The sequence below is a fragment of the Salvelinus alpinus genome, chromosome 19, assembly GCF_045679555.1.
Source record: "Salvelinus alpinus chromosome 19, SLU_Salpinus.1, whole genome shotgun sequence".
Classification (NCBI taxonomy): domain Eukaryota; kingdom Metazoa; phylum Chordata; class Actinopteri; order Salmoniformes; family Salmonidae; genus Salvelinus; species Salvelinus alpinus.
The window spans coordinates 43,229,171-43,253,724 of NC_092104.1; the positions used below are offsets into that span (position 1 = coordinate 43,229,171).

Sequence of the window (24,554 nt, forward strand, 5' to 3'; positions counted from 1 at the left end):
GAATGTATATAGAGTGTGTGTGTATGGGGGGGGGGCATGAGTGAGTGAATGTGTGCTAAGGTGTGGAGAATCAGTGCAGGTGGTCAGTCCAGTTCAAGTGTTCAGCCGTCTGATGGCTTGTATAGAAACTGTCTCTGAGACTGTTGGTTTCAGACCTCATGCTCTGCTACGTCTGTCCGACGGTAAGTGAGAGAACAGCTCGTGGCTGGGGTGTGTGGGGTCCATGATGATGCTGCCTGCCTTTCTCAGGCACCGTTTCGAGTAGATGTTCTGAATGGACTTATTGGCAACAAGTGCAGAAATGCATTTTGAGACATGTTACACTAATCTTACAATGGCATGAACTAGTCCTGTCCAAGATGTCCAAGAGGTATCACTAATGGTTATGTTGCAACCCTCATTCTTTTCAGCCCAATTCCATCTTCACTTTAGCAATATTTCCATGTCAAGAGCCCATGATAGTATTTGTATAGCACGATCATGTCATAGAGGCTGCTTGTTGTCTCACTTTCCCCTCAAGCTTACAGTACTTAAGAGTTCATTGAATTTTAATGAGAACTGTCCTTTATTTCAGCATTTGTGCAATGGTTTCGAATTTCAGGGTCAGAGTTACGTACTGTACATGATGGAATATATTGGTGTGAGTTTTCCAACTGTTGGTCAAAATGAATTATCGCTGCAAAACAGGTGACTAATGGTTATAATGCACCCATGAAGGCATTCAGTTGGAACTTATATGTGTGGGTGTTCATGTGGGTGTGTGTACTGTATCTGTGTGTCTACACGCATGCTGTAAGTCATATCAACTGATGTTTAAAAAAAATTGACATCCCTTTTGTACCCCTTTATTGTCCCTTTAGATTTTGTCTTTCTCCTTCAGGTTTAAATATTATCATCTCTTGGGCAATATCATTGGTGGTTGTCAGGGAAACAGCCAGTCAAGTAGCCCAAACACAGGTGTAACTGTCGGAGTATGTGAGTGCCTGCACAGGTGTGATGGCTATCTGCTTAGCTGAGGTCTCCATGGCCTGAGAAGGAGAGAGCAGGCTGACCCAAAGAAGATAGTAAGAGGACAACACTCAGGCAAAATGCCTCAGAAGAAAAATGACATTGCAATTATAATGGAAGATGGTGAGTTGGATTTATTCTGTTCCTTTTTCCTATTTTGGATTTCTCTTGAATACTGAAGAATATTCAGTTCTTCAGTTTCTTTGAGGTGTTCGTGGTAAATATGGAAGTAGTACATAGATGTACTACTAGATGTTCTATAACATGTAACAGAATCCATACTGTTAAACCGTAAAGGAACAGTAAGATTATGGTATTTCTGTTGGTTCAAAGACAAAATACAATATTTGTGGATATTCTGAGTGACTGTGGTGTTGCATCACAACGTTTTTGTATTTTATAGTGGGAATTGAAATCGATGGAGAGTTAGACAGTGGGAGTGAGGGTAAGTCATATGATGGAGAAAGTGTTTGATGTGTGTGTTTATGTGAGTTTGCTTACTTCCTGCAAGTGGGTGTATGTACAGTCAAGCTCACTTCGATTGATTGTTGATATTTAAAAATATATTATTTTGAAAAATATGACATTCCAAAGGGGAAACACACCTCGTCAAAATTATGACATTTAGTTGTCAACATTATGGAACAAACATAAAAAAGGAAGTGGGAGGCTACCAACCTGCCTGATTTATATGTTTGTTTAATTGTTCAGGTTTGAATGCAATCTATGGATCTATGAAGCCTTTGTCTCTCTGTTAATATTTGTGTGAGTGTGTGTGTATCAGATGAGGCCAGGTGGAGGGACAGAAACAGGAAAGCCAAAGCCTCTCCACGAGCCGGGGGACGGAACGGCAAACCGGCCACCACTGAGGACGAAGAGGAAGAGGAGGATCAGGACGAGGCACCGAGGAAGAGGGCTCGTAAGAAGAAAGCCAGTGCCCAGGACAGCGAGGATGAGGAGGAGGAAGACGACAGAAGCGTCAAGCGGAAGGGCACAAAGGCTGCGGGCAGAAAGAAAAAGGCAGTCAAGGAGGAGAGTGAGGAGGAGGAGGAGGAGGAGGAGGAGGAGGAGGAGGAACGAGGGAAGAAAAAGAAAGGCGGAAAAGTGACTAGCAAGAAGCAGAAAGACGAGCAGAACAAGGAAAAGAAGGGAGATGCCAAAGGCAAAGGAGGGAAGGACAAAGGGAACGGGAAAGACAAGAAAAAGAAGAATGGAAAGTACAGCAGGTGCAGTATCCTTTGAGAGGGCCATCTCTCTCACGTATCACCACACTCCACGCACCCTCATGTATGAGGGAGGACTCTGACAGACTCTGTTGGTATATGCCCCTTCATTGTATTGAGTTATTGCTTCAGGGAGTTGAGTTATGAAATTGGGTTATGGGGTTGCGCTAAAGTGTTCCAAAATACTATGACAATGACCCAAGCAATGACCCAAGCTCAATGGTTTGCCGCTAACGTTAGCATGACAACGTCCCTGACGTATTTTTTAAATGTCCCCGGAAAACAGTATTTGATAAACATTAGTAGAAGGACATGCTGTAATGGTTATAACAACATTTGGGAAAATTATCCAATGATGTTTTGTTTTTTTACATTTCTAGAATGTGTTAACTAAACTTTTATGTAGAAATCGTTATAGCCATGTGATGGGAACATCCCTAGGGACATCCATGGAAACCTTGGTTAAAAATGTGTCAACATGATCAAAATGTCACAACTAAAGTTTTGGAAAGGGACAGGCAACCAGAATTTGTTACCAGAATAGAGTTGGGTTGTAGTGGTATTTGTGCTTGCTCACACATGGGGTAGTGTTAGGTCATAGCATTGCGTTGAGGGATAACATGGTCAGAATGGGGTTGGAGTTTAAGCTAGATTCCTGAATTGAAACAATAACAAAGCGGTACCCCGCCTCTGTTTCGCTAGTCTCCTAACCTGCCACGTTAACCTGCTGTGTAAATTCTCCTAACCTGCTACGAAAAAGTCACTTCCGGTTGTAGTTGTACACCCTCTAGTCAGAACCAAAATTCTTAGATGCAAGACTGACCATCTATGATATCACAATTATAGTTTTGACCATGTTTTGAGGCAATACAGGTTTGGTTAAAATGTACATTGTAAAAGAGTAAAAACAAGCGTATATGTTGTGTTCTGATGGGGTATGACAGTTGACCTAAGCTCATGGGGCATTTACAGTGCATTCTGAAAGTATTTTACACATTTTGTTACATTACAGCCTTATTCTAAAATTTATTAAATAAAAAAAAATCTTCATCACTCGACACACAATACCACATAACGACAAAGTGAACACAGGTTTTTAGAAATGTTTGCAAATGTATAAAAAATATAAAGCAGAAATACCTTATTTACATAAGTACTCAGACCCTTTGCTATGAGACTCGAAATTGAGCTCAGGTGCGTCCTGTTTCCATTGACCATCCTTCAGATGTTTCTACACCTTGATTAGAGTCCACCTGTGGTAAATTCAATTGATTGGACATGATTTGGAAAGGCACACACCTGTCTGTATAATGTCCCACAGTTGAGAGTACATGTCAGAGCAAAAAACCAAGCCATGAGGTCGAACGAATTGTCCGTAGAGCTCCGAGACAGGATTGTGTCGAGGCACAGATCTGGGGAAGGGTACCGCATAATTGAAGGCTCCCAAAAACACAGTGGCCTCCATCATTCTTAAATGGAAGAAGTTTTGAGACACCAAGATTCTTCCTAGAGCTGGCCGCCTGGCCAAACTGAGCAATCGAGGGAGAAGGGCCTTGGTAGGGCTCCAGAGTTCCTCTGTGGCAATAAGAGAACCTTCCAGAAGGACAACCATCTCTGCAGCACTCCACCAATCAGGCCTTCATGGTAGCGTGGCCAGACGGAAGCTACTCCTCAGCAAAAGGCACATGACAGCCCGCTTGGAGTTTGCCAAAAGGCACCTAAAGACTCTCAGACCATGAGAAACAAGATTCTCTGATCTGATGAATCCAAGATTAAACTCTTTGGCCTGAATGCCAAGAGTCAAGTCTGAAGGAAACCTGGTGAAACATGGTGGTGGCAGCATCATGCTGTGAGAATGTTTTTCAGCGGCAGGGAATGGGAGACTGTCAGGATCGAGGGAAAGATGAATGGAGCAAAGTACAGAGAGATCCTTAATGAAAACCTGCTCCAGAGCGCCCAGGACCTCAGACTGGGGCGAAGGTTCACCTTCCAACAGGACAACGACCCTAAGCACACACCCAAGACAATGCAGGAGTTCCTTCGGGACAAGTCTCTCTATGTCCTTGAGTGGCCAAGCCAGAGCCCGGACTTGAACTTGATCGAACATCTCTGGAGAGACCTGAAAATAGCTGTGCAGCGACGTCTGTATCCAACCTGACAGAGCTTGAGAGGATCTGCAGAGAAGAATGGGAGAAACTCCCCAAATACAGGTGTGCTAAGCTTGTAGCGTCATACCCAAGAAGACTCTGTATTCACTGCCAAAAGTGTTTCAACAAAGTTTTGAGTAAGGGTCTGAATACTTATGTAAATGTAATCTTTCCGTTTGCAAACATTTCTAAAAGCCTGTTTTTGCTTTGTTATTATGGGCTATTGTATATAGATTGATGAGGGAAAAAAAACGATTTAATACATTGTAGAATAAAGCTGTAACGTAACAACATTTGGAAAAAGTCAAGGGGTCTGAATACTTTCTGAATGCACTGTATATAAGTTATATACTTCAAGAATCAGTGGGTAAACATCATTCATTTATAAGTGCAAAAATAGATGTAGCAACTAATGATTCTAGCTTTAATGTCTGGTTGTTTCAATGGATGGACATGCTTACTGGATAATTCTAGGATGTCTGTCGTTATACTTGCATACTGTATACCCCCTCTTGTCGCCTAATTTCTCACTCTGTTCTCTTTTTCTATTTTCTGTTGGTCTTCCAGATGCTTTTCAACATTATGTGACAAGTCCAAAGTCCTTCTGAGTTTGTACCATGATAATGCGGCACTGTGTAAAGCCACTGGCCACCTCAACTAGAACTCTACTCTGGTTGACACATGATTGACCCTGACTTGACCCCTGGCACTTGGTGACAGCTCTTTCTTCTGACAGCTCTTCTTCTTCGGGCGAGTCAGGGGACGAGGATTCTCTGTCGGAGGGGGAGATGGCTTCTCTGAAGGAGGAGGTGGAGGAGAAGAAGAAGCTGATAGCCACTCTCAGGAACAAACCGTGGCGCATGAAGAGGAGACTCAAACTCCTCAAGTAAACAAAATGGACGCATTTCACATGACATGTGCATTCCTCTGCCGATTTCCCATTGGCTGATTGCCTTCATGACTCATAGGGACTTGCTCTTGCTGTGCTGTTTTTCTCTTTCCTATAATACTTTACACATTCCTGAAGGTTTATACCGTCACTTGGCACACATGTCAATTCAAATCAAATCAAAACAAATCCAATTGTATTTGTCACATGTGCCAAATACAACAGTTGTAGACCTTAAAGTGAAATGCTTATTTACAAGCCCTAAATCAACAATGCAGTTTTAAGGAAAATAAGTGTTAAGAAGTCTTTTGGACCTAGACTTGGCACTCCGGTACCGCTTGCCGTGTGTTAGCAGAGAGAACAGTCTGTGACTAGGGTGGCTGGAGTCTTTGACAAATTTCAGGGCCTTTCTCTGACACTGCCTGGTATAGAGGTCCTGGATGGCAGGAAGCTTGGCCCCAGTAATGTTCTGGGGCGGATGCAATACCCTCTGTAGTGCCTTGCAGTCAGAGGCCGAGCAGTTGCCATACCAGGCAGTGATACAACCAGTCAGGATACTCTTGATGGTGCAGCTGTAGAACCTTTTGAGGATCTCAGTACCCATGCCAAATCTTTTCAGTTTCCTGAGGGGGAATAGGCTTTGTCGTGCCCTCTTCACAACTGTCTTGGTCTGAGCACACACCCCTGAGGGGCCCCCGTGTTGAGGATCAGCATGGCAGATGTGTTGTTACCTACCCTTACCACCTGGGGCGGCCTTTCAGGAAGTCCAGGATCCAGTTTCAGATGTAGGTGTTTAGTCCCAAGGTCCTTAGCTTAGTGATGAGCTTCGAGGGCACTATGGTGTTGAACACTGAGCTGTAGTCAATGAATAGCATTCTCGCATAGGTGTTCCTTTTGTCCAGGTGGGAAAGGGCAGTGTGGAGTGCAATAACAATTGCATCACCTGTGGATCTGTTGGTGCGGTATGCAAATTGGAGTGAGTCTAGAATTTCTGGGATAATGGTGTTGATGTGAGCCATGACCAGCCTTTCAAAGCACTTCATGGCTACAGACGTGAGTGCTACAGGTCGGTAGTCATTTAGGCAGGTGACCTTAGTGTTCTTGGGCACAGGGACTATGGTGGTCTGCTTGAAACATGTTGGTATTACAGACTTAGTCAGGGACAGGTTGAAAATGTCAGTGAAGACACTTGCCAGTTGGTCAGCGCATGCTCGAAGTACACGTCCCGGTAAAACCGTCTGGCCCTGCGGCCTTCTGAGTGTTGACCTGTTTAAAGGACTTACTCACATCGGCTACAGAGAGCGTGATCACACAGTCGTACGGAACAGCTGATGCTCTTATGCATGTTTCAGTATTGCTTCCCTCGACGCGAGCATAGAAGTAATTTAGCTCATCTGGTAGGCTCGTGTCACTGGGCAGCTTGCGGCTGTGCTTCCCTTTGTAGCCTGTAATAGTTTGCAAGCTCTACCACATCCGACGAGCGTTGGAGCCAGTGTGGTACGATTCAATCTTAGTACTGTATTGACACTTTGCCTGTTTGATGGTTCGTCGGAGGGCATAGCAGGATTTCTTATAAGCTTCCGGATTAGAGTCCCGCTCCTTGAAAGCGGCAGCTCTACCCTTTAGCTCAGTGCGGATGTTGCCTGTAATCCATGGCTTCTAGTTGGTATATGTACGTACAGTCACTGTGGGGACGACGTCATCAAAGCACTTATTGATGAGGCCAGTGACTGATGTGGTGTACTCCTCAATTCCATCGGAAGAATCGCGGAACATATTCCAGTCTGTGTTAGCAAAACAGTCCTGTAGCTTAGCATCTGCTTCATTTGACCACTTTTTTATTGACCACTCACTGGTGCTTTAGTTTTTGCTTGTAAGCAGGAATCAGGAGGAAAGAATTATGGTCAGATTTGCCAAATGTCGGGTGAGGGAGAGCTTTGTTTGCGTCTCTGCGTGTGGAGTAAAGGTGGTCTAGAGTTTTTTTCCCCCCTTTGGTTGCGCATTTAACATGCTGGTAGAAATTAGGTAAAACGGATGTAAATTTCCCTGGATTAAAGTCCCCGGCCACTAGGAGAGCCGCCTCTGGATGAACGTTTTCCTGTTTGCTTATGGCCACATACAGCTCATTGAGTGTTGTCTTCGTGTCAGCATAGGTTTGTGGTGGTAAATAGACAGCTAATAAGAATATAGATGAAAACTCTCTTGGTAAATAGTGTGGTCTACAGCTTATCTTGAGATACTCTTCCTCAGGCGAGCAAAACCTCGAGACTTCCTTAGATTTCGTGCACCAACTGTTGTCTACAAATATACATAGACTGCCACCCCTTGTCTTGTTCTATCCTGCCGAAAATGCTTTAAAGCTGCCAACTGTATGTTATTTATGTCGTCGTTCAGCCATGATTCGGTGAAGCATAAGATATTACAGTTTTTAATGTCCCGTTGGTAGGATATACGTGCTCGTAGCTCGTCTATTTTATTATCCAATGACTGTACGTTGGCTAATAGGATAGATGGTAAAGGCAGATTACCCACTCGTCGTCAGATCCTTACAAGGCACCCAGACCTACGTCCCCGATATCTCCGTCTCTTTCTCCTGCGAATGACGGGGATGAGGGCCTTGTCACGTGTCTGGAGTAAATCTTTTGCATCAGACTCGTTAAGGAAAAAAATATATTCTTCCAGTATGGGGTGAGTAATCGCTGTCCTGATATCTAGAAGCTCCTTTCTATCATAAGAGATGGTGGCAGAAACATTATCTACAAAATAAGTTACAAATAACGCAAAAAAACACACACAGTAGCACAACTGGTTAGGGGATCGTAAAATGGCAGCCATCTCCTCCGGCGCCATTATCACTAGCACCATTATTTCACGTTGTTTCAACTTAATTTTATTGAAATGACGTGGAAACAACATTGATTCAACCTGTGTGTTATTTATCATCTTATTTTTGATATATATGTTTTTGTTTAATTGAATTAAAGCATAATTGTGTCTGATGCTACATTGCCTGATACATTTTCCTATTTTTTGAGTGTGTGTGAAATCCTTTAAACTACTTTGTGGAACCACAAAGTAGTCAGATTGTCCATCACCTTTTGAACTATTTAGGAGTTTCGTGAATTGGCTTTGCTGATTGATGTTCTTTGAATTGTTGTTTTTTTAGACAGTTTCTCATTTGTATCTCCAACGTGAGTGTATCTCCACTGACCAGTATTAACCTATCATTCACTCTTAAAAGGGTTCTACCCAGAACCATTTAAAGTTATTCAGTTTGTCCCAGTAGAAGATCCCTTTTATGGTTCCAGGTAGATCCTTTTAACTTAACATAAAACTCTTTTAGAACTTGTTTTGTTTCTAACAGTGTTGGGTTACATTTAAAAAAAAATAACAAGGCCTGCTGGACTTGTGCCCTCTGGGACCTGTGTTGAAAAAACACTGTATTCCAGCCAGGGTTGTGAGCTGACAGTCACTTACAGTTCAGGACACAAGCACTGTACAGAATTAAGACAGATGAGACGCCTTGACTTTTTCATGAGCTCAACACTGTCTAATATGCATGCAGTTGTAGCTGCCTGTAGCTTGCCAGTCCCCTCTCATCACTGGTCTTTCCAGGTTGATAATCTTTCATCACATGGCCTCCAAATTTCCCTGACTAGTAATTTACAGTCTTGATTGATGGATTGGTTGTTTTCTCATCTACTTAATTTAATCATGACTAATTCATGATTGGGTCGGCAGGTAGCCTAGTGGTTAGAGCATTGGACTAGTAACCGAAAGGTTGCAAGATTGAATCCCTGAGCTGACAAGGTAAAAATCTGTCATTCTGCCCCTGAACCAGGCAGTTAACCCACTGTTCCTAGGAACAGTTGAAAACATTGAAAATAAGAATTTGTTCTTAACTGACTTGCCTAGTTAAATAAAGGTAAATAAAATTCACCCGTTATAAATTTGAAAAGTCGATTCATTGGTTGGCGGTTCTTCAAGCCAGTGATTGATATATTTTTTTGTTGGTTGACGGGTCATCCTTTTTTATGGGTTGGAATTGTAGAGAATGCCAGGCGTTTGTGGAGAAGTTTGAGGGGGCTCTGGGAAAGGGCAAAGGGAGGAAGCTCTATGCCTACAAAGTCATGATGGCTAAGGTAACTTTTCTCAGCCACACATACTTCACGCAATTATGCATTTATATACTTTAACACTTAAGTTATAACGTGCATACAATACAACTTTTAATCATAAGTTCATCATTAGCTTCATGATTTGACATGACCATAATATAATTAGCAGAATGTTTGTTGCCCTCATCAGTTACAACCTGATATGTCAGTCAGGAACTATACTTTTGTGATAAACTTATCTTTTCAAAGATTCTCTCATAACCTTTTATTTTCCTCAGAAAATGATCAAGTTCAACCGTGACTTTGACAATTTCAAAACAGCCTGTATTCCGTGGGAAAGAAAGATAAAAGAGGTTGAGAGTGGGTACTGTTATTAAACCTATTTCAGTTACTATCTTGTTCATGTCGTGTAGTTTTATCTATTCATCATGTAACTTTTGGAGTTTGACCTCTAACCCTCAGGTCACTTTGGGTCATCTGTGGCTTCCTACTTCATCTTCTTGCGGTGGATGTACGGTCTAAACCTGGTCCTGTTTGCGTTCATGTTTGGTCTTGTGGTTCTCCCAGAGGTGAGCAGCTTTTTACCTTAAGCGCAGAGTCCATTGTTTTGCAATACTGTTGTAGTACATTTGGTCAGTATATGGAGAGATATCGAAGGAGGACTCACTGTCTCATTCTCCCAATCCCCACTTCCCTCTCTTTTTGTTTCTCTTTTCCTACTGTCCGGAGGTGATGATGGGTCTTCCGTATGGGTCTATTCCCAGAAAAACTGTTCCCAGAGCAGAGCAGGACAGAGCCATGGACATCTCTGTCCTCCTTGATTTTGGTGTGAGGATCTTGGAGTGACTTACTGCTTCCTTTGGAGTGACACACTTCCTTCCAAGCAATTGCCTTGTGATGTCACATTTAGAAACCTTGTTTAGACTTAAACTACTGGATATGACTGGTTCAGGTTTACGTGACATGATTATAGCTATGAAAAAACATACATACATTGTGATGTCATACAGTACTTTTAAAATACAGGTACAAATGTGATTTTAAGACATAAGGTGTCATACATGTTCATGAATAACTGCATGATAAAGCATTGTACTTGCAGGCTTTAAGTTAAGTGTTACACATTTTCAGTAAGAATATATGCCATTTAGCAGACACTATTATCTAAAGCAACTTACAGTCATGCGGCATACATTTTACATAGTGGTGGTCCTGGGAATCAAACCCACTACCCTGGCGTAACAAGCACCATGTTATACTAACTGAGATACAATGGAACATGTCAGGTTAACTGCCAAGACCCTGCCCAGTCTTAATGTTAATTAAGGCTGTTTGGGCCTGGGTATTGCTATCTTATCTCAGTGCCAGTAACATCGACTGACAACAGGCAGCAACGAAAAGTAAGTCGAGGAAGTTGTCCAAATGAACGCAACTCTGTATTTTACTATTTTCTGATGGACCCTTGATAAGTTATTCAGTGGGATGGTTTTGCAGGCAGTTTGGTTGCTTGTGTTCTCCCTGTATTTCAGATCTCTGTCGGCTGGTAATGACAGAGGTATTGCTGATTAGAATATTAAACACATTGTTATGCTCTGCAGTTGATGAAAGGAATCCAGTCATATCCACCACACAATAGCGGGGTCCTGCTAACTATACATAGACCACTGTATCGCCATCTGATCCTGCCATTCTTTGATTGGGTTTGTCGTATGCCTATGAACTTGGTTTGCTGGTGTGTAATGTGTTCGGCAGGGCTGGCCCAAGGCATAAGAACCTGTCACTATCATTTTGCATCTACATCAGCTTTCTTTGAGATGGATTGCTTTCATACATCCATGATTATTTTTGTTAATTTCAACAGGGTTACTGCAAGTACTCTATTCTCTTCTATGGTTTCTATAATGCCGAGCGCACCATCGGAGTCCTCCAGTTCAGACTGCCTCTCTCCTACCTACTAGTTGGTGTAGGCATCTTCGGCTACAGCCTGATGGTGGTCATTAGAACGTGGGTAAAACACAAACACACACACACACACACACACACACACACACACACACACACACACACACACACACACACACACACACACACACACACACACACACACACACACACACACACACACACACACACACACACACACACACACACACACAGTAAATACTAATCCACATTCACACCCCGTATCTAAAATATTGATGCTAGCAACCCTTCCATTGCCAGCTCACTCCCTCCGCATTTTTCCAGTCAGCACTTGGATTCGAATAGCAACCCTCCAGTTACTTGCCGACATCTCTAAAACCAAGCCCCCCCCCCTCCCAGTACAGTGTATGTCACATCCATCTTCTGTGTTCCTCAGGATGGCCCGTAACTCGGACGAGGGAGGAGACGGAGGGGATGACGGACAGTTCACCTTCGCATTTAAGATGTTCACCAGCTGGGATTACCTCATTGGCAATCCAGAGACAGCCGACAACAAGTATGCCTCCATCACCACCAGCTTTAAGGTAAACACAGCAGAAGCTGATTCTTATCCATAGCTAGTAGGCCTACCTTCTTCTATCTTGACGCTGTTGTTTATGACGATTCCATACCAGGACAGCCTGGACATATTTTGTCTATCTCACATTGTTATAATTCTCACATAGAAACTTAATTGGGAGGAGGGGGAATCATGATGAAAGTGGGCATTTTATGCACTTTTTAGACCTATATATGCCTCCTGTAAGACCCTATGATCCGTACATGACACAGACAACACCTTGGTGTCATTATACTCCTTATAGTGTGCTCTAACATATGGAGTATGTCAACATTCTGAAAGAAAAAAATGTATGACCCATTTTATACATAGAAATGGACGTTTATGTAATTAACCAATCACAGTCCTCCTTTAGGATTAGTTTGAATACCGTTTGAATACGTTTGAATACGTTTTCCCATACACTGTGTTGGTGGTGATGATAAAATGTATTATAACTTCAAAATTAACAGAGAGCCCACTCTGGAAATGTGATGTACTTGTAGAGTATATTGTTCCAAACAATATGTCTTAAAATTAACAAAATCAAAAAGGCTACTTTTGAGATTAATATTAATAGTTTCAACTTTGAATAAATGAATGTGAATAATTGTATTTCAGAATCTAGACATACTCCATATGTTAGAGCACACTATAAGGAGAACAATGGCACCACGAAGTTGTCTGTATCATTTACGGATCATAGATCATAGGGTCTTACAGGAGGCATGTATAGGTCTGAAAAGGACACTTTTTTCATTATTTTCTGAAAGATGACTCTTGATACAAATGTAAAAATGATGTCAAACATCTTCCTGCATTGAAGTTTATATGTGAAAATTGCCAGAACAATCTGAGATACCTAAAATATTTTTGGGCTGTCCTGGCGTGGAATCTCCCCATAACATTGTTCTGCAAATATCCGTTCTCCTGCTCTTATCTTCAATCTCCCAAGAATCATATGCACATAAAAAGGTACTACATGTATGAGCCTACACACTTACTATCTTCAAACAAAATATTCTCTGTGTTTCTCACTGACCGGACTGTTCTTGGTAGGAATCCATAGTAGACGAACAGGAGAACCAGAAGGATGAGAACATCCACTTGCGGAGGTTCCTGCGGGTTCTAGCCAACTTTTTAATCCTCTGCAGCCTGGGGGGCAGCGGCTTCCTCATCTATTTTGTGGTCAAGAGGTCTCAGGAGTTTGCCAACCTAGATCAGGATGAGCTTTCCTGGTTTGAAAAGAATGAGGCAGGTACAGTTGTTTTGATCAGATACAGTGCTTTGCAAAAGTATAAAGTATTCAGCCTGTTTGTTTAGGCAAGTCTAAATTAGTTCATAGGCAAAATGTGGCTTAACAAATCACATACAGTGGCAAGAGAAAGTATGTGAACCCTTTGGAATTACCTGGACTTCTGCTTAAATTGGACATAACATTTGATCTGATCTTCATCTAAGTCACAACAATAGACAAACACAGTCTGCTTAAACGAATTACACACAAACAATTATACATTTTCATGTCTTTATTGAACACACCGTGTAAAAATTCACATTGCAGGGTGGGAAAAGTATGTGAACCCTTGGATTTAATAACTGGTTGACCCTCCTTTGGCAGCAATAACCTCAACCAAATGTTTTCTGTAGTTGTGGATCAGACCTGCACAACGGTCAGGAGGAGTTTTGGACCATTGCTCTTTACAAAACTGTTTCAGTTCAGCAATATTCTTGGGATGTCTGGTGTGAACCGCTCTCTTGAGGTCATGCCACAGCATCTCAATCGGGTTGAGGTCAGAACTGGGCCATTCCAGAAGGTGTATTTTCTTCTGTTGAAGCCATTCGGTTGTTGATTTACTTGTGTTTTGGGTCGTTGTCCTGTTGCATCACCCAACTTTTGTTGAGCTTCAATTGGCGGACAGATAGCCTAACATTCTCCTGCAAAATATCTTGATAAACTTGGGAATTCATTTTTCCGTCAATGAAGGCAAGCTGTACAGGGCTTGAGGCAGCAAAGCAGCTCCAAACCATGATGCTCCCTTCACGATACATTACAGTTGGGTTGAGGTTTTGATGTTGGTGTGCTGTGCCTTTTTTTCTCCACACATAGTGTTGTGTGTTCCTTCCTAATAACTCAACTTTAGTTTCATCTGTCCACAGAATATTTTGCCAGTAGCGCTGTTGAACATCCAGGTGCACTTTTGCAAACTTCAGACGTGCAGCAATGTTTTTGGACAACAGTGGTTTCTTCCGTGGTGTCCTCCCATGAACACCATTCTTGTTTAGCGTTTTATGTATCGTATACTTGTCAACAGAGATGTTAGCATGTTCTAGAGATTTCTGTAAGTCTTTAGCGGACACTCTAGGATTCTTCTTAACCTCATTGAGCATTCTGCGTTGTGCTCTTGTAGTCATCTTTGCAGGACAGCCACTCCTAGGGAGAGTAGCAACAGTGTTGAACTTTCTCCATTTATAGACAGTTTGTCTTACCGTGGACTGATGAACATCAAGGCTTTTAGAGATACTTTTGTAACCCTTTCCAGCTTTATGCAAGTCAACAATTCTTAATCTTGGGTCTTCTGAGATCTCTTTTGTTTGAGGCATGGTTCACATCAGGCAATGCTTCTTTTGAATAGCAAACCCACATTTTGTGAGGGATTTTTACAGGGCAGGGCAGCTCTAACCAACATCTCCAATCTCGTCTCAATGATTGTACTCCAGGTTAAAACTTCTCTAGGATAGGGGGCAGCATTTTCACGTTTGGATGAAAAGCATACCCAAATTCAACTGCCAGCTACTCATCCCCAGAAGATAAGATATGCATATTATTATTAGATTTGGATAGAAAACACTCTGAAGTTTCTAAAACTGTTTGAATCATGTCTGTGAGTATAACAGAACTTATTTAGCAGGCGAAACCCCGAGAACAAACCATTCAGATTTTTCTTTTTGAGGTCACTCTCTTTTCAATGAGTTTTCATTGGGAATCCAGAATTCTAAGGGACCTTCTTGCAGTTACTACTGCTTCCACTGGATGTCAACAGTCTTTAGAAATTGGTTGAGGGTTTTTCCTTTGTGTAATGAAGAAGTAGCCCTGTTCAGAACAAGGGTCAAGTGAAGTGTACTGTTTGTTAGAGGCTCATGACCAGAAAGCTAGCTACAGTTAGTTTTAATCCTGTATTGAACACAGATTATCCCGTCTTCAATTGGATCTATTATTTACATAAAAAAATACCTAAAGTTGTATTACAAAAGTAGTTTGAAATGTTTTGGCAAAGTTTACAGGTAACCTTTGAGATATTTTGTAGTCACATTGAGCAAGTTGGAACCAGTGTTTTTCTGGATCAAACGCTCCAAATAAATGGACATTTTGGATATATATCGACGGAATTAATCGAACAAAAGGACCATTTGTGATATTTATTGGACTTTTTGGAGTGCCAACAACAGAAGTTCGTCAAAGGTAAGGCATTAATTATATTTTTATTTCTGCGTTTTGTGTCGCGCCTGCAGGGTTGAAATATGCTTCTCTCTCTTTGTTTACTATGGTGCTATCCTCAGATAATAGCATAATTTGCTTTCGCCGAAAAGCCTATTTGAATTCTGACATGTTGGCTGGATTCACAACCAGTGTAGCTTTAATTTGGTATCTTTCATGTGTGATTTAATGAAAGTTTGATTTTTATAGTAATTTATTTGAATTTGGCGCTCTGCATTTTCTCTGGCTTTTGGTCAAATATCTGCCTAAGGACAATGTGATTATTAGGTGTTACACAGGATTTAGCTAGTTAAAATTAAGTGTATCTTGAGGGGTACTTACTTGTAATTATTGTGTACATACATAGTATATTACCTTCATATATAGTGACCTATGAGAATATGAGCTTCTACTTTAGTCTATTATGTAGATTTTAACTAAGCTAGCTAGCTATCTAGACTAGTTGGTTGGCCTACCAAAAATGGCAGCTAACGTTTGCTAGCTAGCTTGCTAGCTAGTTCTTGGTATTTTGCTGGACAATTTAGGTAGCTAGTTTTCCAGCTAACCAGCCTAGCTAATTACCTATACTAAATCGTCCAGCACAATTTCTGTATCCAAAAAGCTAAGCAAACATGGAAATCCCATGTATGGGATTTTTTATCTCGTTTACAACACTTTTTTTAGTTTGTGCCAATCTCTTATGTTTGGATATTGATTCAGGTTCTTTGCTCTTTGTTATTACTATGGCGTCACAACACAAATTGTGTGCATGTTCGAGGTCGTCGTTATTTCGAACTCATTGTGCAGATGGACAGATCTTGACATTATGCCTTTATTCCTGGGATAAATAAGTGCACAAATGCATCCTGTCCAAAAGTTAGAATGTTCTTCAACCGTGAAACCATTGCAAGGTTACATGATGAAATAAGCTTTGGTCTTATAAATACACTTAAAATTGTCATAAACCATTATTCAACCAAGCTTAATTGACACTTGGCTAAGCCTCTCACCCTTGGTTACTGTTGCAACCTCGGACAAGATTTTCCCGGGAAGCCCAATTCAACACTCAAACCGCTGGCGAAATCCCTTCACAATTATCTCAAACTGTGTTTTTAATACAGTCAAATGAAACACAGACAGTGGTGATTTTAGCATGTAAATCTTGGTGGGGCAAACATTTTTTAATTTACATTTACATTTAAGTCATTTAGCAGACGCTCTTATCCAGAGCGACTTACAAATTGGTGCATTCACCTTATGATATCCAGTGGAACAACCACTTTACAATAGTGCATCTAACTCTTTTAAGGGGGGGGGGGGGGGTTAGAAAGATTACTTTATCCTATCCTAGGTATTCCTTAAAGAGGTGGGGTTTCAGGTGTCTCCGGAAGGTGGTGATTGACTCCGCTGACCTGGCGTCGTGAGGGAGTTTGTTCCACCATTGGGGTGCCAGAGCAGCGAACAGTTTTGACTGGGCTGAGCGGGAACTGTACTTCCTCAGAGGTAGGGAGGCGAGCAGGCCAGAGGTGGATGAACGCAGTGCCCTTGTAAATGTGGGATGCATACCAGCAAAGCCACTACACAACACAACATTAAATAATATATTAATTGCACTATACCAGTGCTACACCTAGATATCAGCAGGGCCTTGTCTGGCAGTGAAACAGTTCATTCAGCATCATTTACTGCCTTTAAAAAAAACATAGTTGATATGGCTGACTTGCTTAAATAAATGTGGTTTCTACTGACAATTGAGATGTACAAACTATGGCATAAGGGGACAACAATCGGATAAGAGGCAAACCGTAATTTCGATTAAGACGTTAATGAGCGAGCTAGGACTGACGTAGTCAATATAACTATTTGTTCAGCACTGTTTAAATGTACAGCGAAAGTATTCAGAACATGGGCTGTTCTCACAGTGTTCTACCTGTACACAAAGTCAGAAATGTAGGATAAATAAAGGGGGCATATAAGCAGACAATGGAAGCTCTTACAATATGCAATGATTACATTCCTCAAAAACAGGTTGTAGGCTACATGTGCACCACCAAGTCAGAACAGTAGGCGAAATTATGAAGTGAGAACAGACCAAATTATTAGGGTGAGGCACATGGGCTACTAACAGCTTACCACACAACATACACTTAGTATTACTTTCTTAGCTACAGTATACATATTTACCTGGCATATTACATAATTTATGCAGCAGCATACAAGACATGTTTGGACTCATCTTGTTGTGCTGTGCTCACTTGAACAGGAAGGTGGCGTGGCGGTCCTTCGTGGGCAAATTTTGTCATCAAACTTTGTCATCAAAGTCTGGCACTCCCTGGATTTATTGTGCTTTCAAGACAACTGAGAACGCAAAGAAGAAAAAAAGGTTGAATCATTATGACGTCAGTGATCTTCAGGTCGTAGCTGTAGAAAGAGGCCCGAGTTCCTGATTTACAATTCCGAGTTGGGTGAAAGTTCAAAACGTATTTTCCCAGTCGTAGCTCGTTTTTCCTGAGGTCCCAGTTGTCTTGAACTCACTAAAGTCAGATTTTGCAGTTCCAAATCCTGCTTCATTGACAGCATAATTTTAAACTAGGAAAAGAGACCCTTAATCTTAGACTTGGGACCACACAGCCACTCCACTGTATATCAGGCTAATGATTGCTTTGCAGTGCTTGCAGTTAGCCACTGATTCCTTCCAAACCACTCAACTTATTGTGTAATGTTTATGTCCAATGGCCGATGAGCACTAATACGTTTTATTTATAATTTCTCTTCATTATTTATCTTCATATGACAACGAATTAAAAGGATTTGCCAGTAGATTGTCGACTTGATTCATGATAATGACTGCTATCTAAGATTTTGAAAGTATGATGCTGACATGATCAGTCAAATCAAAGCTACTGTAGATATAACGTGATTTGACATAATTTATCTGTTGCCAATGACATTGAGCCTTCTTGGATGGGCACCTCTAATGTAACTCTATGGCAGCACCCAGTGGGATAGCATTTTAGAACTCTATCTTTAGACTTGGCGGTGACGTAGTGTCCCCATGAGTGAAAGAACACTGAGCCAATCACGGCGCAACGCTCCATATTTTCTTCTGGCTTGCCCCACCACCATAGAAAGCACTGAGCTAGGCTGAAACACCTGCATTTTGGAGCTGCCTTACTCAAGAAAACAAAAAAGAGACCGTGTTTGTATGCGGCTTTATTAACTCAATGACATATATTTTATTTTACATTGTTTGCAAACTGATATGTGACATGAATTAATGCCAAAATAACATTTAGCACATTTTTTTTTTTTGTGCAAAGAAATGTGGGGCTCTGCCCCACCTGCCCTGAATGACAGGTCTCCAATGAACACAGACTACCCCTTGCTAATCACTGTCATTACAACTGCTTCACGGGAACCTGGTTATATTATGTGTGTAGTGTGGCTAGCCACTGAATGGCTATGAATTCACTGTCAGCAAGCAGTCAAAGCTTCTAACCACTTTTGGAGTGAATAAGTGCTCTCAAATCTTATCCTGATGTCAACAGTAGATGGGAGTTGTATTCACAACATGGGTAACTTAGCAAGCTAATATACATTTTGAGAAAAAATATATATGTTAAGTGGCTAGCTAGTTAGCATTAGCAATGTTTGGTGGTTAATGAGACTAAGAGCTAACTGAGCTAGAAAACAATATAACAAAAGTATAATTTCATATTAAACAATACTCCATCAGCAGGCTCTGCATTTCAGGAATCACAGTAACAAGTACCCCTGGTGAAAGGTAAAATTATTTAGCCATTTAAACAGAATTATTTGAAAGAAAAGTCAGTTTTTGCCATTGTGCACACCGGTTTTCATGCATTTGAAACGTGAGCTTGTCTGAGGTGTTGAACTTGACAACAGTTGCTATCCATTGGAGCGCTGCGATTGCTAGAAAGAATTCTGGGGCGGGGATTGGTGAAGGGTCATTAGGCTCACAATTTGGCAAGCACTGAATGACTCTCACAATTTAAGCCAAAACTGTTTATTAATATGTTAAAAATGTTTGATTGGTGGTTAATGAAGTCATTCACCCATTGTCAAGCCCCATCCTCATTAGCTACTGTTGCTATCCTGGTCAAATGTACCATTAAATGATTTAACAATTAAAAATGTTGTTTTATGTAAACCCCCCCGTTTTTGCCATAGCGCTCAATAAGCTTCCATGCATTTCAAATTACATATGTAATTACACTGAAATAAGGACCACTTAAAATGAAGTTTTACCCTGTAAAATGTTACCACGCTTCGGTTACACTGAATACCTTTAATGAATAAGCCATTAAAATGCTTATACAAATGTTATAAATACTTTATAAATTAAATGATATAGGCTATGTTATAAATGTTTATGATTTTAAAGCTTAAAATGCTAATGAATGCTAATATCTCTTTACAAATAAAGTTTTTTTCCAGCCTTCATCCCGATGATTGGTTGTGTTTTGCCTTCCAGGTGGAGTTTGTGATGTCACTGCTGGGGCTGGTGTGCCCCCCTCTCTTTGAGACCATCGCTGAGCTGGAGGAGTACCACCCTCGTATCGCCCTCAAATGGCAGCTGGGCCGCATCTTTGCCCTGTTCCTCGGAAACCTCTACACCTTTCTGTTCGCCCTTTTTGACGAAGTCAACGCAAAGGTACCAGACAGTATGTCAGTGGCATGTACCTGCAAATGCATATGTGTGTGTTTATTCACCTGTATATGTGTATGTGTATGTGTGTGTGGCAAGATGCCACCCAGGGCGGCATCTTGCCGGGGGCGGCACAGGGCGCCCGCACAAAAAAAATTAGGAATGGTGACATTTGCGCAATCGGTTTTCTAGCCCTCATTTGCACGTCACGTCAATGATATCATGTCACCGTGTGGGACTGTGGGTCAATTAACCTTGTCGGAGTGGGCGCCCTGATTCTAGTTTGTGAGCTATGCAGGCGGTTCTAGCCATACAAGCTAGAACTGCCACTGTGTGTGTGTGATGGTGTGTTCAGTACATATTGTATGCATGTCTATTTGACTTACTCACCTGAACCTGTCTTTGTGTGTTAACATGTGTACAGTTGGAAAAGGAGAAGTCTATTAGGAATGCCACTATCTGGGGACTGAATGAGTACTATTCCAACTATAGCTCCTACCACAACACTACTGACATCCCCCCTCCAGACATCCACCCTGCTGATGTCATCAGAGGGCCGTGCTGGGAGACCGCCGTTGGCATAGTGAGGCTTCCATGCGTTCTTCCTCCGTTTTCCCTTCGTCACTGTGTTTTTTATCCTGGTTTTTCCTCCACCTGACCTGAGCAGGATAAAGTTCCCTTCATTGTGCATCAGTGATATGACTGAGGCTGTCTGTGACATGCCGGGTGTTTCCTGTTTAGTTTTTTTTCTGTGCTGTATCTCTAGGAGTTTGTGAAGCTCACCGTCTCTGACATCCAGGTGACGTATATGACCATTCTGATTGGTGACTTCCTGCGAGCCATGATCGTGCGTTTCCTCAACTACTGCTGGTGCTGGGACCTGGAGGCTGGATTTGTACGTGCTAGGCTATCAAAGCATAACAGAACACTGACATTCTGCTGTGTGTGTGTGTGTTCCCATTTTATTGTAATCGTTTTTGGTAGCATTACATTTTTTTACATTTTAGTCATTTAGCAGACACTTAATTAGAGTTACATGCCTTGCTCAAGGGCATATTAACAGATTTTTCAACTAGTTGGCTTGGGGATTTGATCCAGCTAGGCTACCTGCCACCTTTTACATTACAATATGGGATAAAGTGGTAATAACATGGTAATAGTATGGTAACAAGGTATAGTTACTCAATATCAATACATCATTCTTCACAGTTACCCCTTCATTTGTGTGTAATTATATTCTTATTTCAAGGTTATACACCGCATAGGTAAATACTCAATACTAGTGTTTTTCTTTGCTTATTGTAAGTGTGATTACATTATGTGTTTGTTCCAAGTAAAATTGATACCTCACAGCGTTCATTTCGTCAACACTAACTATGACAGAAAATATTCAGCAACAACCTATTTTTCCTTATGAAAACTAATGACGATAACGAGACAAGATGCCCTGAAAAAAAAGATAACTATTACAAATTGCTTTTCATTTTAGTTGATGACATTGTAACGAGACGAGACTTCCATGTGAGACTAATGGACATTCATTTGCACATGAAGATCCGTTTGATCTGTTTGTCCAATCATAACCATGCCTTTGCAGAATATAATACAATCCTCTCATTGGTCTTTCAGTTGCGCGGGCTGCATGAGCTGAACTGCCTGGCCCTCCTCCACGCACAAAGCTACCAGGCAGTCACTTCAGTCACTCATCTCGCCTTTGAACGGATGCAGATTGTAACTAACTTCAACTAGAAAAATGATGTTTACTCTTTCTTACTTTCATATAGGCTATTTTTGCTTTGATCACATCAGAAGCTCAATTACTATGTGCGCTTTTGTTAATCTGTGTTGCCGCTCTCGTGGTCGGCTATTGAAAATGTTAATGTTATTGGCTAAATATTAGGAGTACAGTAATAATTCTGGCATCGTTGGAAAGCTTAGATTCCCCATTTTAAGGGAATCGCTGTTATCACAAGGTTATGATGGGGAGAAAATCAGAGCCGTAGGCCTAAATGTTTTAACCTGTAGCCAAGGCTTTGTAGCCTATACATTATAGTAAATCATGGCTGGCATTGGTTAAAATCTGCCACAACAGCAATGTTGCCAGCTATATGAGGGCATAGTAGGCCTAGTTGGACAAGGCTATATGCACGTGATGGAAATTAGAGGTAAATATGAATTATTTAATGGGGGAAAATGAGAGTAAAATTTTACTTAAACAAGACTAAAATTGTCCAGAGTTTTAATCGACTGATAAACTAAAACTACAAAGCATGTAAGGACTAAAATGGGACTAAGATTAAAAGGTATTTTAGTCAAACGACTAAGACTAAAACAAAAAAATGCTGACAAAATGAACAGTGATACCACACAGTGACATCCGGCAAGATAGGTGATCCTTCACGTAGTGACACAGGACACTGCCCTGTTAAGTTAATTACTATGGGAGAGAAAGAGGGAGAGAGAATAGAATTACATTTACATTATTTAACATGATTTGCAATATTTTCTGTATGTGATTCTAGCCGTCCTATGGAGAGTTTGACATCAGCGGCAACGTGCTTGGATTAATCTTCAATCAAGGAATGATTTGGTGAGTAAATATGAGACACCACATAAACCATCAACGCATTTCCACAAACCCTGTAAGTTGTGTTGATCTGCGATAAGAGTTACATTTCTATATTTGTGTTTGTTTCAGGATGGGTGCGTTCTACGCCCCTGGCTTGGTAGGGTTGAACGTCTTGCGTCTCCTCACCTCCATGTACTACCAGTGCTGGGCAGTGATGAGCTGTAACGTTCCTCATGAGAGGGTCTTCAAGGCCTCTAAATCCAACAACTTCTACATGGGCCTCCTCCTCCTGGTGCTCTTCCTCAGCCTTCTGCCCGTGGTTTACACCATAATGACCCTGCCGCCCTCCTTCGACTGTGGCCCCTTCAGGTGTCTCTCATACACACGCACAGACACACACACACACTAGGCACACGTCTAATGCTGATCTCTTGTCTACCAGCGGAAGGGAGCAAATGTATAATGTCGTCATGGAGACTATAGAGAACGACCTACCAGCATTCATTGGGGATATCTTCACCTACGCAACTAATCCTGGGCTGATCTTACCAGCAGTGCTGCTGATGGTGTATGCACACGCACACACACGCACGCACACACACACGCACGCACACACACACACACACACACACACACACACACACACACACACACACACACACACACACACACACACACACACACACACACACACACACACACACACACACACACACACACACACACACACACACACACACACACATTACAGCAACCCACATATGGTCGTAGTAAAATACACACGCTCATCATAATACATGCCATGTTTAAAACGGGTTAAATAGTTTTCTGTGATCCTGTGGCAGGTTGGCCATCTACTATCTGAATGCGACCTCTAAAAACTATCAAAATGCCAACCTGGAACTGAAGAAGAAGATGCAAATGGTAAATGAGCATTATCAACTAAACTGCTGTCTCTCAAGACTTAAATGATTTACTGTAAACAATGTAATGCTACTAAGTACTTGTTGGTCAATGCGTGCACACAATGCTGATGTGGTGATTGTAGAAACACCAACAGTATTATCTGCGTTGTGTTTAGGCTAGAGATGAGGAGAAGAACCGGAGGAACAACAAGGAGAACACCAACCAGGTGATGCAGGACCTGGAAGACCTCCTGCCCAACCTCTCTCTGCTCCCCCCTGCTGCGGAGGAGGAGAAGCCCCCACCAGGTCAGTTCATATAGCCTACTCTACCTACCTATCTACCGTCTCCACTCAGTGCCACCTAGTGGCTGGATGTTTTTTGGGTGTTCACAAAAAACTGTGGACCCACTTAATTAACATAACTTAAGAAACAGTTTGTTTTGAGTGAATTGTATCATATATCGCCCCTCAGCAGAGCTACATGTATACAGGTGTACATGCACATCCACTCTGTTTTTCGCCTTTTCAGAGAAAGTGCACGAGAAGGGAAGCAAATCTCCCAAAGTGGCAAAACGTCCAGGAGCAGCAGCCAATGGCAAGGGGGTTAATCTTCAGATGGATGTTTTGTTGGATGCACCAAACCCCAAAGCAGCTGTGACCCATCCCCCAGGCCCTAGGGGGCCATCTGGAAACGCCAGAGGACCACCCCCAGGGCCGGCGAGGGGCAGAGGGAGGGGCACACCTCCCTCTAGACGCTAAACTGGTAAAAACCAGGGTGCTAGGATGTCAATACCACCCTGACAAATCAGGCTGTAGACAAGCAGGGGAAGAGCAGGGTTGTGTTCATTAGGTACCAAACGTAAGAAAACAGACCGAAACTCCAATAAGAAAAGTCCCTTGTTTTCCATTGCAAAAAGTTTGCGTTCCATATACTAATGAACATGACAATAGGAATCTGGCCAAAGATCTAAAGCCTGATTTGTAACACCCTCACAATCATGACATAACAGCATCCTAAATCCCATTT

General features: G+C 41.8%; 1 protein-coding gene across 1 annotated transcript; it reads left to right on the forward strand.

Moving 5' to 3' along the window:
- The first annotated feature begins 1,088 nt into the window (after positions 1-1,088).
- Positions 1,089-24,517, forward strand: LOC139545659 (transmembrane channel-like protein 2-B). Its single transcript, XM_071353649.1, has 20 exons — positions 1,089-1,131; positions 1,412-1,453; positions 1,793-2,234; positions 5,115-5,264; positions 9,319-9,409; positions 9,664-9,745; positions 9,848-9,954; positions 10,115-10,213; positions 11,247-11,389; positions 11,745-11,892; positions 12,966-13,160; positions 19,880-20,059; positions 20,478-20,636; positions 20,820-20,948; positions 22,576-22,643; positions 22,752-22,991; positions 23,065-23,190; positions 23,468-23,546; positions 23,704-23,833; positions 24,063-24,517. The coding sequence occupies exons 1-20, from the start codon at positions 1,089-1,091 to the stop codon at positions 24,284-24,286; spliced, it is 2,877 nt and encodes a 958-aa protein (XP_071209750.1). The 3' UTR covers positions 24,287-24,517.
- Positions 24,518-24,554: the final 37 nt, after the last annotated feature.